General features: G+C 42.5%; 1 protein-coding gene across 6 annotated transcripts in view; it reads left to right on the plus strand.

Moving 5' to 3' along the window:
- Positions 1–13,788, plus strand: part of BBS2 (Bardet-Biedl syndrome 2) — an 876,805-nt gene that overhangs the window by 30,456 nt on the left and 832,561 nt on the right. For all 6 annotated transcript variants that reach the window (XM_033940623.1, XM_033940626.1, XM_033940622.1 and 3 more), the window contains exon 2: positions 5,259–5,384. In XM_033940623.1, the coding sequence (XP_033796514.1) occupies positions 5,268–5,384 (117 nt within the window). In that variant the 5' untranslated portion in view covers positions 5,259–5,267. The remainder of the gene's footprint in view (positions 1–5,258; positions 5,385–13,788) is intronic.

The raw sequence follows: 13,788 nt of genomic DNA on the forward strand, positions 1-13,788 counted from the left end.
CAAGGCCCACGTACCAAGGAAGACTTCTGCAGCCTCAAATGTGGACGCTTTTGATTTTTAAGAACTCACAGATATTGTACAGAAACATTTTGACTGGAAGGGCAGCCCATATGAGGGTAATTTTCCAAAACCCACATGGTAAGATATTCAGAAACAAATGGTTAATCATTCTCAGGAGTTTAGAAAGAAAAATAAACGAAAGTGTCTTTTCATCCAAGGCCTGTGTAGGGGAATTATTAGCATAAGACCTGGTGTAGTCATTCACCTCTGTCCTCCATCACCATTAATAGGATAACCTCCTCCACACCTCTGGTAGCTATTGATTCTATGGACATTCCAGACATTATTTCATATGCTGTGCATCCACTCCCTCTTGGTATGTGGAACGAGACATTTCATAAGCTGCTGAATTTTACAGAACTCCATGCTTACATTGAACGACTTAAGAAAACCTCTAAAGAAGTGAATCATACCATCACTTTTGAAAATGGACAGATCGCACAAACTGTTGAAAAAATTTGCTACAAGACGCTCATGTCTCAGTTTGGGAACTTTTATTTGGATATTCACCTTCTGCAAATCATGTCTTTAATGTTTTAATTCACCTTATCGTTATCTTAATTATTGTACAAATTTTGCTATGATTTTTCTTTGCTGTAAAATGAAATGCATGTACATTTCTTTACAACGCATATGCCACAAAGTTCTCCCTACCTTTTAAGACACTTATATATGATTTTCCAGTATCTTCTCTGACACTTGCTAATTTGGTTGATTTGGCATGGCCTATTGCATTGCATACCTGGGTCAGACATAATATATTATCTCGTATCTCATACTCTCATACTCATGGCATCTTGGTATCTTTAAGCCTGAACCTCCTGAGAAAGCTTCCTGCATCCCTTGTGCACTGTTTATTCGCTCAAAGACGGGTAAGATATAGCATATTGGGTGTCCCTGCCCAGATGACTATACAACCTGAGACAGAGGTCTGAACTCATAATGGGAACTGTTTATCTTCCATAGTTTGGAGATTGTGCAGGACAAGGGGACGTGCTGATATCATGTTGGAGGTAAGAGAGGCATCTGCGAAGGGCAAACTGGCTGTTTACAAAACAGTTTCAGAAGTGTAGGTCATATAGAAGGGTACCGCAAGCTTGCCTTCATTTCAAAGAATAAAAAAAAAAAATGGTAAGGGAGATGGCAGCCTAGCATTGCTAGCAGTCAGCATTTTCACTTGGCCTAACCAATGTCAGCAAAGGCCTATGGGACATTATATCAATCTGACTCTGGAATGTTCATGCAGATAGACCCTAAATGCTCCTTTTCAGAATTCACATACATTAAGCATCCTGGTTGGCGGATAGGAAACAGAGAGTGGGGGTAAATGGACAATACTTGGACTGGAAAAGAGTCACGAGTGGAGTTTTGCAGGGTTCAGTGCTTGGACTTGTGCTCTTCAATATATTTATAAACAACCTGGAAATTTGAGAAAAGACCAGGCATGTTCTACCATTTGCCATTTTTTGGAAGTGTTCCTAAGTTTTTTCCTTACCATTTCCCTCATTGCTTCGTAGTTTCCTTTCCTGAAGTTGAAAGTTGTCACTATGGTTCTCTTTCCTTTCGGTATTCCTACCTCAACCTTGAACTTGATCATGTTATGATCGCTGTTTCCCAATGGTCCCACTACCTCTACTTCCTTTGCAGGTCCCCTTAACCCATTTAGGATTAGATCCAGAGTGGCATTTCCTCTCGTTGGTTCTCTAACAAGCTGCTCCATTAAACAATCTTGTATAGCCTCCAGGAATTCTGTCTCCCTAGCGCATTTTGAGCTTCCAAGACTCCAGTCTATCCTGGGGTAGTTGAAGTCTCCCATAATAACCGTGTTACCGCTTTTGCATTCTCGCTTCATCTCGGCTTCCATTTCTTCATCGATATCTCTGGTTTGCCCGGGTGAATGATAGTATAGGCCCATCTTTATTTCAGGCCCTTTCCATCCCGGTATTTTAACCCATAGCGATTTCATCTTGTTGGTCGTCTCTGCTGTGTCCATTTTTGTCGATTGTATGCTTTCTTTTATGTATAGGGCTATTCCACCTCCTTTCTGTCCTGACCTGTCCTGGCGATTAGAGCTTGTACCCCGGCAGTGCTGTATCCCATTTGTTTTCTTCATTCCACCACGTTTCAGAGACTCCAATGATGTCTATGTCCTCTGCATTGGCCATGGCTTCCAATTCCCCCATTTTGTTTCTTAGGCTCCTTGCATTAGTATATATGCAATTTAGATCCTGGTATTTTGTTGTCTTCATTTCCTTTCCCAGTGCTTCGGTCTTTAGTTTCTTCTCTTTTCTTACAATCCTTCTAACCTCCTCTTCTGGGTTAGTTGACTCCTGTAATTTGTCCATTGTTTCTTCCCAGACTTTTTTCCCCTCGGTATCTTCACGGGATACCTTCTTCCGAATCGTCGACATTGGTCGACTGTCGGCTTTCCCCTTCTTCTTAGTTTAAAGCCTGTTCTATTCCTCTCCTGACGTTGTTTGCTAGAAGTCTTGTTCCTGCCGCGCTCAGATGCAGTCCATCTCTCCTGTAGAGCTTGCTCTTGCTCCAGAACGTTGTCCAGTTCCTCACGAAGTGGAACCCTTCTTCCTCACACCATCTCCTCATCCACGCATTTATTGATTGTAGTTCCTCCTGCCTTTTCACATATGTCCTTGGTACTGGTAGGATCTCTGAGAACGCTATCTTCTGGGTCCTCATCTTCAGCTTCCTTCCCAGAATCTTGAACTGTTCTATCAACGTGCTTCTTCTGTAGTCTCCTGCTGACATTGTTCGTCCCGATGTGGCTCATTACTGTGGTCTCTTCCATCTCCGCTCCTTCCAGGATCTGTCCAATTTTGTTCACGATGTCCTTGGTTCTCGCTCCTGGGAGACAGGTCACCAGTTGATCCTCTCTCCCTCCTGCTATGTGGCTGTCCACATGTCTCAGGATCGAGTCTCCCACTAGGATTGCTGACTTTCCCTTCTTTAGGTTTCGCTTCAGTCTCAGGTCAATGACCTCGGTGTGCTTCGCTGCTTCCTCTCCTGGGCATCGACTAGCCATTTTCTCCCCTTCGTGCAGTGTTGCTGAAAGAAAGGATAGTGTATTTCCTTGAATCTAATGGGTTACAGGATCCTAGGCAACATGGCTTTACAAAAGGTAAATCGTGCCAAATGAACCTGATTGAATTTTTTGATTGGGTGACCAGAGAGCTGGATCGAGGACATATGCTGGATGTAATTTACTTGGATTTCAGCAAAGCCTTTGATACAGTTCCTCATAGGAGGCTGTTGAACAAACTTGAAGGGCTGAAGTTAGGACCCAAAGTGGTGAACTGGGTCAGAAACTGGCTGTCGGACAGACGCCAGAGGGTGGTGGTTAATGGAAGTCGCTCGAAGGAAGGAAAGGTGACTAGTGGAGTCCCTCAGGGTTCGGTGCTAGGGCCAATCCTGTTCAATATGTTTGTGAGTGACATTGCTGAAGGGTTAGAAGGAAAAGTGTGCCTTATTGCAGATGATACCAAGATTTGTAACAGAGTAGACACCGAAGAGGGAGTGGAAAATATGAAAAAGGATCTGCAAAAGTTAGAGGAATGGTCTAATGCCTGGCAACTAAAATTCAATGCAAAGAAATGCAGAGTAATGCATTTGGGGATTAATAATAGGAAGGAACCGTATATGCTGGGAGGAGAGAAGCTGATATGCACAGACGGGGAGAGGGACCTTGGGGTTATAGTGTCCAAAGATCTAAAGGCGAAAAAACAGTGTGACAAGGCAGTGGCTGCTGCCAGAAGGATGCTGGGCTATATAAAGTAAGGCGTAGTCAGTAGAAGGAAGAAGGTGTTGATGCCCCTGTACAGGTCATTGGTGAGGCCCCATTTGGAGTATTGTGTTCAGTTTTGGAGACCGTATCTGGCGAAAGACGTAAGAAGACTTGAGGCGGTCCAGAGGAGGGCGACGAAAATGATAGGAGGCTTGCGCCAGAAGACATATGAGGAGAGACTGGAAGCCCTGAATATGTATACCCTAGAGCAGGGGTCTCAAAGTCACTCCTTGAGGGCCGCAATCCAGTCGGGTTTTCAGGATTTCCCCAATGAATATGCATGGGATCTATGTACATACACTGCTTTCAATGCATATTCATTGGGGAAATCCTGAAAACCCAACTGGATTGTGGCCCTCAAGGAGGGACTTTGAGATCCCTGCCCTAGAGGAAAGGAGAGACAGGGGAGATATGATTCAGATGTTCAAATACTTGAAGGGTATTAACGTAGAACAAAATCTTTTCCAGAGAAAGGAAAATGGTAAAACCAGAGGACATAATTTGAGGTTGAGGGGTGGTAGATTCAAGGGCAATGTTAGGAAATTCTACTTTACGGAGAGGGTAGTGGATGCCTGGAATGCGCTCCCGAGAGAGGTGGTGGAGAGTAAAACTGTGACTGAGTTCAAAGAAGCGTGGGATGAACACAGAAGACTTAGAATCAGAAAATAATATTAAATATTGAACTAGGCCAGTTACTGGGCAGACTTGCACGGTCTGTGTCTGTGTATGGCCGTTTGGTGGAGAATGGGCAGGGGAGGGCTTCAATGGCTGGGAGGGTGTAGATGGGCTGGAGTAAGTCTTAATAGAGATTTTGGCAGTTGGAACCCAAGCACAGTACCGAGTAAAGCTTTGGATTCTTGCCCAGAAATAGCTAAGAAGAAAAAAAATAAAAAATAAAAATAAAAAATTTAAATTGAATCAGGTTGGGCAGACTGGATGGACCATTCGGGTCTTTATCTGCCGTCTTCTACTATGTTACTATGTTACTCCGTGAACAGTGCAGAATCTACTCCATTTTCTTGTGTAAGTTTGCCAGACAATCTTGGTCCTTCTCCAGGATTTTATATAAAATCATAACTGCAGCTTGTGCAGATGGGATCAGATGGTTGCGGAGATCGAGCTCGTGGAGACGGGGTGGAAATGTTTTTTTAAAATTTCAGTCTTAATAGTTTGCCGATCCACAAAATAATTCTTTCATTTCTGCTGGTCCACGGGTGTAAAAAGGTTGAAGAACACTGCTGTAGGAAATAGTCTGTTTCCAGTCATATATGCAGTTCCTGATAAATAAAGATTAGCTTTCACTCGTCCATTTTAAGAATTAATTGACCTTGCATTCTAAATAAAGTAATATTTTTTCCCTCTGATAAACTTTTAAATGTGGGTTTTCTTCTCTCCACAGAACCTGACCATGCTTATACCAGTTTTTACGCTGAAACTTAATCATAAAATCAACCCTCGTATGGTGGCAGTGGGGAAATATGATGGTGTACATCCCTGCCTTACAGCAGCCACACAGGTTGGCAAGGTAAAATAAAATGTGATTCGTATATTTTAAGATATGCTTATGCTTATCCATGTAAAATCACAGACTGATTATTATTGTCCTCCTTTGCATATTTTACATTCCTCTGCCACATGTTGATAATTGCTTTTAGCACTCACGTTTTACACCAACTAATTTTTAAAGAAAACCTCCTTGTGTAGTTTCTTTTTGATATTAGCTACATGGTATGTACAACCAAGATACCTGCTTCCTTCTCATCCTACCAGGCCATTTTAGATGTTTGGGTTTGCTCTCTGCCAGCAGAAACAGTAAAGACATCATTTAAATAGGTTGTGCAGTCCCATACTACTTAGTATTTCTCAGCCTCCAGCTGTCTGGATCTGGTTGGTTAGGTTGGATTGGGGGGGATTTTTCTATATAGGTGAATTTTTAAAAACAGAGAATGGTTAAGTTTCTGGAATCCTGTGGATTACAGGACCGGAGGCAACATGAATTCACAAGAGGTAGGTTTTGTCAGACAAATCTGATCAATTCTCTGATCACCCAGTCAAAGAAATTGGATAGAGGATGTGTGCTAGATGTGGTGTATTCAGATTTTAGCAAAGCCTTTGACAGTGTTTCACACAGACGTCTAATAAATAAACTGAGTGCCCTTGGGCTGGGTCAAGAAGGTGACAGAGGGTAGTGATCAATAGAGATCGCTCTGGGGAAAGAAGGGAGGGGCTCTGTTTTACTTCTAAGGTTAATTGCATTATCTTTGGGACATTGCTGAAACAAGGCTGCCCTGTGAACTTCTAAAAGCTAAGTTACTCAGCATTTCATATTCTGCTCTTTTCACTGGTTTTCAGCATTATATCTGCTTAATTTCTCTTCTCCTCCCTGTTTCTTACTAAAAAAAAAAAATATAAAAAAGCACAAAAAAATAAATCCTTCTCTTTCCTCTGTTAAATCTTATTTCCTCTTCCTGCATTTTTGTTTAAAATACTGTGTTTTAGGTGGTATAGAGCCTATATTTCTGGTGCCTGTGGCTCAGGGTGACTAAAGTAGGGAAAATCCTGTTATAAATCCTGTGTTTTAGGGTAGCACTGATAGAACCTGCATTTTTGTTTAAAATACTGAGTTTTAGGTGGTATAGAGCCTATATTTCTGCCTACTTATAGTCCCACCAACCCCAGGGACCACTATTCATATATAGAGACCCATATAATCAGGACTACTCAAATCAAGTCACTTCACAACCAATCAAGATGACCTTTATTCTATGCAATCACTGTGGTGCTTTAATTCCAAGACATACTATTTGGAGGCTTAAGGCTTGCCCCATCTGTCTTCAACTTGCCAGTATTAAGGAGGAGCTCTGCAAACTTAAACAGGAATTGAATACAATTAAAGCAGCTTCCATCACTCCACAAAATCATACCAACTTACCACCTCTACCTCAAAGAATAAAACAGCCCAGGAATAAATGGGTCACAGTAGGCTCAGGAAGACTGCGACATGTAACACAGAAACATCCATCTTCACTAATATTACCTCTACAGAATTCCTTCGCTCCACTAGTGCACTGCGATACTCAGGAAAACAGAAGGGAGGTGGGACTGATACCAATGAAGGTAACTCAAGAGAACAAGCGCACCCTAAGCACAAATAAAAAAGCCAAAAACAGAAAACTATTACTGTTGGGGGATTCCATTATCAGAGGCATTAACCTTGGAACACAAGGCGAGGAGACCAAAATAGTGAAATGTCTTCCAGGATCCTCAGCTACCAGGAGTTCCAGGCAAATACTGACTATAATTAAGGAAGAAACTAAGGATTTTAACACTGATGTTGTTATCCATCTGGGAACAAATGACCTGGCCAACAACTCCACACTTGCAGCACAGAAAGCTTTTCGGGAGCTTGGTGAGGGCGTGAAACCTTTTGTAAAGGCTTTAGCTTTTTCTGAAATACTGCATGCATATGGAAAAGGAGAGCAAAGAGTGAAAAACACAGAGGACTTTAATAGATGGCTCAGAGCCTGGTGTCATCAAGAAGGCTTCAGGTACATAGGAGGATGGGGAAATACATGGAAGGACAGGAAGCTATATTGCACTGATGGGCTACATATTACTACAGCAGGAAAAAGAAACCTTGCAGAGAAATTTAGACGTAACCCCTCTTCTTCAAAATGCCCATTGGTTGCCAGTCTCACAAAGAGTAACATATAAAATCGCCCTTTTAACATTCGGAACTCTGCAGTCAAATGCCCCAGCCTTCATAGACAGATTACTGATTCCATACGACCCACCAAGATCCTTAAGGTCCATATCTCAATTTAACCTCAACATTCCTTCCCTAAAAAATATCGGCACACGCCGTACCTCAATTTTTTCAGTCACAGCCCCAACAATCTGGAACACTCTTCCACTATATTTAAAAATGGAAAAAAACTTAAAAAAATTTAAAAGTAACTTAAAATGTTTCCTTTTTAACGAAGCTTTTAACTGAAAAAAAAAAAAATAAAATAAAATAAAAATAAAAAAAATAAAGAGGCACATTTCAGACATCAAATCATTAATACTAGTTTTTAATTTATACCCTTCCCCCTAATTCCTTTTGTGTTTACCTTAAATGTTTCTTATTTTTATTTTATCAATTGTATTTCTTACCCCCTTTACCAATCGTGTCTATTGTATGCCTGTCTATAATTACCTAATACGTCAGTCATGTCGATCTTAAAAGTTTGTATTAAATGTTTTATTTTTTATCTGTAAAGTTATTTTTATTCTGTACAACGCTTTGAAGAAACGAAAAAGCGTTTAATCAAAAATTGAATAAACTATAAACTATAAACTATAGACAATATTTTTCTAGGCATTTAAACTAGAAGGTGGGGGTGGTGTATGTACGAAGGACAATTATAGAGACCACCCCCGGCAAAAGAAAAGATGTGATAGTAGTAAAGGTTGCAACATAAGCAATATCAGCAACTCATTTCTTAGTATTGCAACGGAAAGTGAAACGACACAAAAATCCATACGAAAAAGGAGATTATCGCTAAAAAATAGCTGGAAAGCGATGACCACAAATGCTCGCAGTCTAGGCAACAAAGTTCATGATCTGCAAGCCCTGATATTAGAGGCAGATCTAGATATTGTTGCTATCACAGAGACATGGTTCAGTGAATCACATGGATGGGATGCAAACATACCGGGATATAATCTTTTTAGGAAGGACAGAGATGGTCATAAAGGTGGAGGAGTAACTCTCTATGTAAAGATCAATATCCAAGCGACCGAAATGCAAGGGACCTGGGGAGAGGAAGAAGCGATATGGATTGCTCTGAAAAGAGAAGATGGAACTTCTATCTACGTGGGTGTAGTCTACAGACCTCCGACTCAATCGCAGCAAATTGATAAGGATCTGATTGTGGATATCCAAAAGTTTGGAAGGAAAGAGGAGGTTCTGCTGTTGGGAGATTTCAACCTGCCGGATGCGGACTGGAATGTTCCGTCTGCGGAATCGGAAAGAAGTAGGGAGATTGTGGATGCCTTTCAAGAGGCTCTGCTCAGACAAATGGTGACGGAACCCACAAGGGAAAAAGCGATATTGGATCTGATCCTCACAAATGGAGAGAGTATCTCTCTAATGTTCAAGTGGGTGCTCACCTGGGTAGTAGCAATCATCAAACGGTTTGGTTTGATATAACGGCTAAAGTGGAGAGCGGCCGCACGATACTTAAAGTCCTAGATTTCAAACGTACGGACTTTAATGCAATGGGAAAGTACCTGAAGAAAGAGCTGTTAGGATGGGAGGACATAAGAGAAGTGGAAAGACAGTGGTCTAAGCTGAAAGGAGCGATAAAATTGGCTACGGACCTTTATGTGAAGAAAATCAATAAAAACAAGAGAAAAAGGAAGCCGATATGGTTCTCCAACCTAGTGGCTGAGAAAATAAAGGCGAAAGAGTTGGTGTTCATGAAATATAAAAAAACCCAAGAAGAGGAGAGCAGAAAGGAATACAGGATGAAACTGAATGAAGCCAAGAGAGAGATACGTTTGGCGAAGGCACAGGCGGAAGAACAAATGGCTAAAAATGTAAAAAAGGGAGATAAAAATTTTTTCAGATATATTAGTGAAAGGAGGAAGATAAAAAATGGAATTGCTAGGCTAAAAGATGCTGGGAACAAATATGTGGAGAGTGATGAGGAGAAAGCAAATGTGCTAAACAAATACTTCTGTTCTGTGTTCACAGAAGAAAATCCTGGAGAAGGACCGAGATTGTCTGGCAAAGTTACACGAGAAAATGGAGTAGATTCTGCGCCGTTCACGGAGGAGGGTGTTTATGAACAACTTGAAAAACTGAAGGTGGACAAAGCGATGGGACCAGACGGGATCCATCCCAGGATACTAAGGGAGCTCAGAGAGGTTCTGGCAAGTCCTATTAAAGACTTGTTCAACAAATCTCTGGAGACGGGAGTGATTCCTGGGGATTGGAGGAGAGCGGATGTGGTCCCTATTCATAAAAGTGGTCACAGGGATGAAGCAGGAAACTACAGGCCGGTGAGCCTCACTTCAGTTGTTGGAAAAATAATGCCTTTTTGCAGATGATACCAAGATTTGTAACAGAGTAGACACTGAAGAGGGAGTGGAAAATATGAAAAAGGATCTGCAAAAGTTAGAGGAATGGTCTAATGCCTGGCAACTAAAATTCAATGCAAAGAAATGCAGAGTAATGCATTTGGGGATTAATAATAGGAAGAAACCATATATGCTGGGAGGAGAGAAGCTGATATGCACGGACGGGAAGAGGGACCTTGGGGTGATAGTGTCCGAAGATCTAAAGGCGAAAAAACAGTGTGACAAGGCAGTGGCTGCTGCCAGAAGGATTCTGGGCTGTATAAAGAGAGGCGTAGTCAGTAGAAGGAAGAAGGTGTTGATGCCCCTGTACAGGTCATTGGTGAGGCCCCACTTGAAGTATTGTGTTCAGTTTTGGAGACCGTATCTGGCGAAAGACGTAAGAAGACTTGAGGCGGTCCAGAGGAGGGAAACGAAAATGATAGGAGGCTTGCGCCAGAAGACGTATGAGGAGAGACTGGAAGCCCTGAATATGTATACCCTAGAGGAAAGGAGAGACAGGGGAGATATGATTCAGACGTTCAAATACTTAAAGGGTATTAACGTAGAACAAAATCTTTTCCAGAGAAAGAAAAATGGTAAAACCAGAGGACATAATTTGAGGTTGAGGGGTGGTAGATTCAGGGGCAATGTTAGGAAATTCTACTTTACGGAGAGGGTGGTGGATGCCTGGAATGCGCTCCCGAGAGAGGTGGTGGAGAATAAAACTGTGACTGAGTTCAAAGAAGCGTGGGATGAACACAGAAGATTTAGAATCAGAAAATAATATTAAATATTGAACTAGGCCAGTTACTGGGCAGACTTGTACGGTCTGTGTCTGTGTATGGCCGTTTGGTGGAGGATGGGCAGGGGAGGGCTTCAAATGGCTGGGAGGGTGTAGATGGGCTGGAGTAAGTCTTAACAGAGATTTCGGCAGTTGGAACCCAAGCATAGTAACGGGTAAAGCTTTGGATTCTCGCCCAGAAATAGCTAAGAAGAAAAAAAAAAATTTAAATTGAATCAGGTTGGGCAGACTGGATGGACCATTCGGGTCTTTATCTGCCGTCATCTACTATGTTACTATGTTACTATGAAAGGGATGTTACCAGTGATGTGCCTCAAGTTTCTGTTCTTGGGCCTGTTCTTTTTATTTTTCAAATTGTTTTTATTCAATTTTTACAAAGAGGAACCCAAACAGAAACAAATTCACAATACCGCAAACACAGCAGCTAAAAACAAAAAAAAACCTCACATTAATGCAATTGTGAATCCCCCCTCCCACACAGGGATCCCCCCCACCAACCCACCCCTCAGAGAAGAATGATGGATTCAAAAAGAAAAACAAACCCCCCAGCATCTCATAGGTGGTACAAAAAGGCAAAATAAAAAAGATCACCGTGGACAATGGGGCACCCAACAGCAACCCTCCAACATAGCTTCCTCACCCCGAATCCTGCCAGGCCAAGTAAGGATCCCAAATCTTATGATACAGGGGCAGAGTATGTCAGTGAATAGCTGTCAGCTTGGACATCAGATGTAAATAATCTAAACGACTGCGTATTCTACCCATATCTGGCACCCTCTTATGTTTCCAGCACGCAGCAATCTCTAAACATTCTGCAGAAAAGAGTTGTAAAGCAAATCTATGCTCCGGTTTTGTAAAGCCCGGAATCAGGACATTGAGCAAACAACATGCCATTAATAGAGGACAATGTTTGTGCACAATAGAAACCAAGAACTGACCAACCTCTTGTCAATACTGCTTGATCGCTGGACAACACCACCACACATGGCAATAATCACCCTGCTCACCACATCCACGCCAACAGAGCGCAGAGCCAGATTTATAGATCTGATATAATTTAATGGGGGTATAATACAACGGTAGTAGATCTTATAGCCATTTTCAATGAGAGCAAAGGACACGGAAGGTGCAAACAAAAAGTTGTACAGGTAACGCCACGAGAGTCAGAAAGGAACACCCTCAAATCCGTTTCCCATTGAATTTTATAGGGATCTGTAGGGGAGAGGCGAGCCAACACAGCCTGATAAAGTCGGGAAATGCCCCTGCGCTCGGTACCTTCCAAAAGGGCACATTCCAGTGCTGTAGAGCTCAAACTTAAATCCCCAAAATCTGTGCTATTAAGAAAGGAACGCAATTGAGTATAGTAAAAAGAATCAATAGGTAACAAGCTGAACTTGTCTTGCAGGTAGTCAAAAGAGCACATCTGTGTATAGGCCCACACCTGACCCAGTGTGTGAAGATCTGCATGAGTCTAGAGCAGGGGTGGGCAACTCTGGTCCTTGAGGGAAGGAATCCAGTCGGGCTTTCAGGATTTCCCCAATGAATATGCATTGAAAGCAGTGCATGCAAATAGATCTCATGCATATTCTTTGGGAATTCCAAAAGCCTGACTGTATTCCGGCCTTTGAGGACTGGAGTTGCCCACCCGCTAGTGTGTGTGAAAGGGTTCCTCTCCACCCGGGACATATCCCGGGGTCAAACAGATGGGTGTCAGGGCAAAAGACAGTTTATCAGGAAACATTAGCTTCCGTATCTGATTCCAAACCCGCAAGCCTGGAGATATGGATTAGGATCAGAAATGTATTGCCTTATAATACCCAAAGGTGTCCACGGAAACTTCCACAGCGAAATACTAGGGACACTTTTCTGAATAATTTGGATCCAGGGCCTATCTAGATAAGAACACTAGGCCACAATTTCTTGCAAACGAGCTGCCTGGTAATATCGATAAAAATACGGTACCCCTATGCCACTCATAGAGTCTGGACCATTAGAGAATAGAATGTCGCACCTGCGGAGGTTGCAAGCAAACACTTTTCGATTAAGACATCTAAAAAAAGAATCTGGCAGAGCAATCGTCAAAGTCATAAACAGATACAACAACCGTGGCAACAGCTTCATTTTCACCGCCACTATCCGTCTGGTCCAATTCAGTGTAAGGCCCTCCCAGCCATCCAATTCTAGATATAGGCTAGTCAAAAGCTCCGGAAAATTGGCATCATATAGCCGGGAGGGAGCAACCGTGAGACGAACTCCCAAGTATTTAAGAGAAGAGGAAACCCAACGATAAGGAAACTCAGACCGAAGCGCAACTGCCTTCTCAGGGGGAGCATTTACATTCAGTATCTCCGATTTAACCATATGCACAGTAAATCCAGAAACCCGACTTTCCTTAGCAACAGCAGCAGATGAATCCAGAGACCAATGGGAGAGCTCACATCTACCAGCAGGCGGAGATAGAGAAACTGATTAACAGGTGGTTCTATTGGCTGGCACTCCTCCTGTATCTCCAGTATGCTCTATCTCCCAGTAGGTGATGGTCGCTATTCAAATAGCTCCTGGATTCTGGCTGTGACTGGAACCTTATTTCTCCTGTTGAGATTTTCTCTTCAGTGAGTTATCAGTGCTATTTCTCCTGTTGAGGTTTCCTCTTCAGTGAGACAGGGGTGTCTGGCTGAACAGTGCCGGCTTTAGGGGTTACACCTGGGCCTCCCCAGGTCTCTGCCTCACCCTCCCTCCAGTGATAGAGGGTCTGACTGGGTCTCTATATGTATGTATATTTTTCTTATTTCCCTTAAAAAAAAAAAAAAAGAGACCACAGGGAATATATACAATGTCTGCCCTGCTAGTGCTGAACAACCGGCAATAACCAGCTCTTGCTGTCCTCTACAAGCCCTGACTCAAAGTTTATTGTGAGTATGTTTTGATTAGGCTTCTTGTTTGCTGCGGGTTCGTTAGTCGCGGGTGCATGTTTGTGAGGGAGCCTTTCTTCTATGGGTTCCGGCGTCACGGGTGAGTGAAT

The sequence above is a fragment of the Geotrypetes seraphini genome, chromosome 4 (genome assembly GCF_902459505.1).
Source record: "Geotrypetes seraphini chromosome 4, aGeoSer1.1, whole genome shotgun sequence".
Classification (NCBI taxonomy): domain Eukaryota; kingdom Metazoa; phylum Chordata; class Amphibia; order Gymnophiona; family Dermophiidae; genus Geotrypetes; species Geotrypetes seraphini.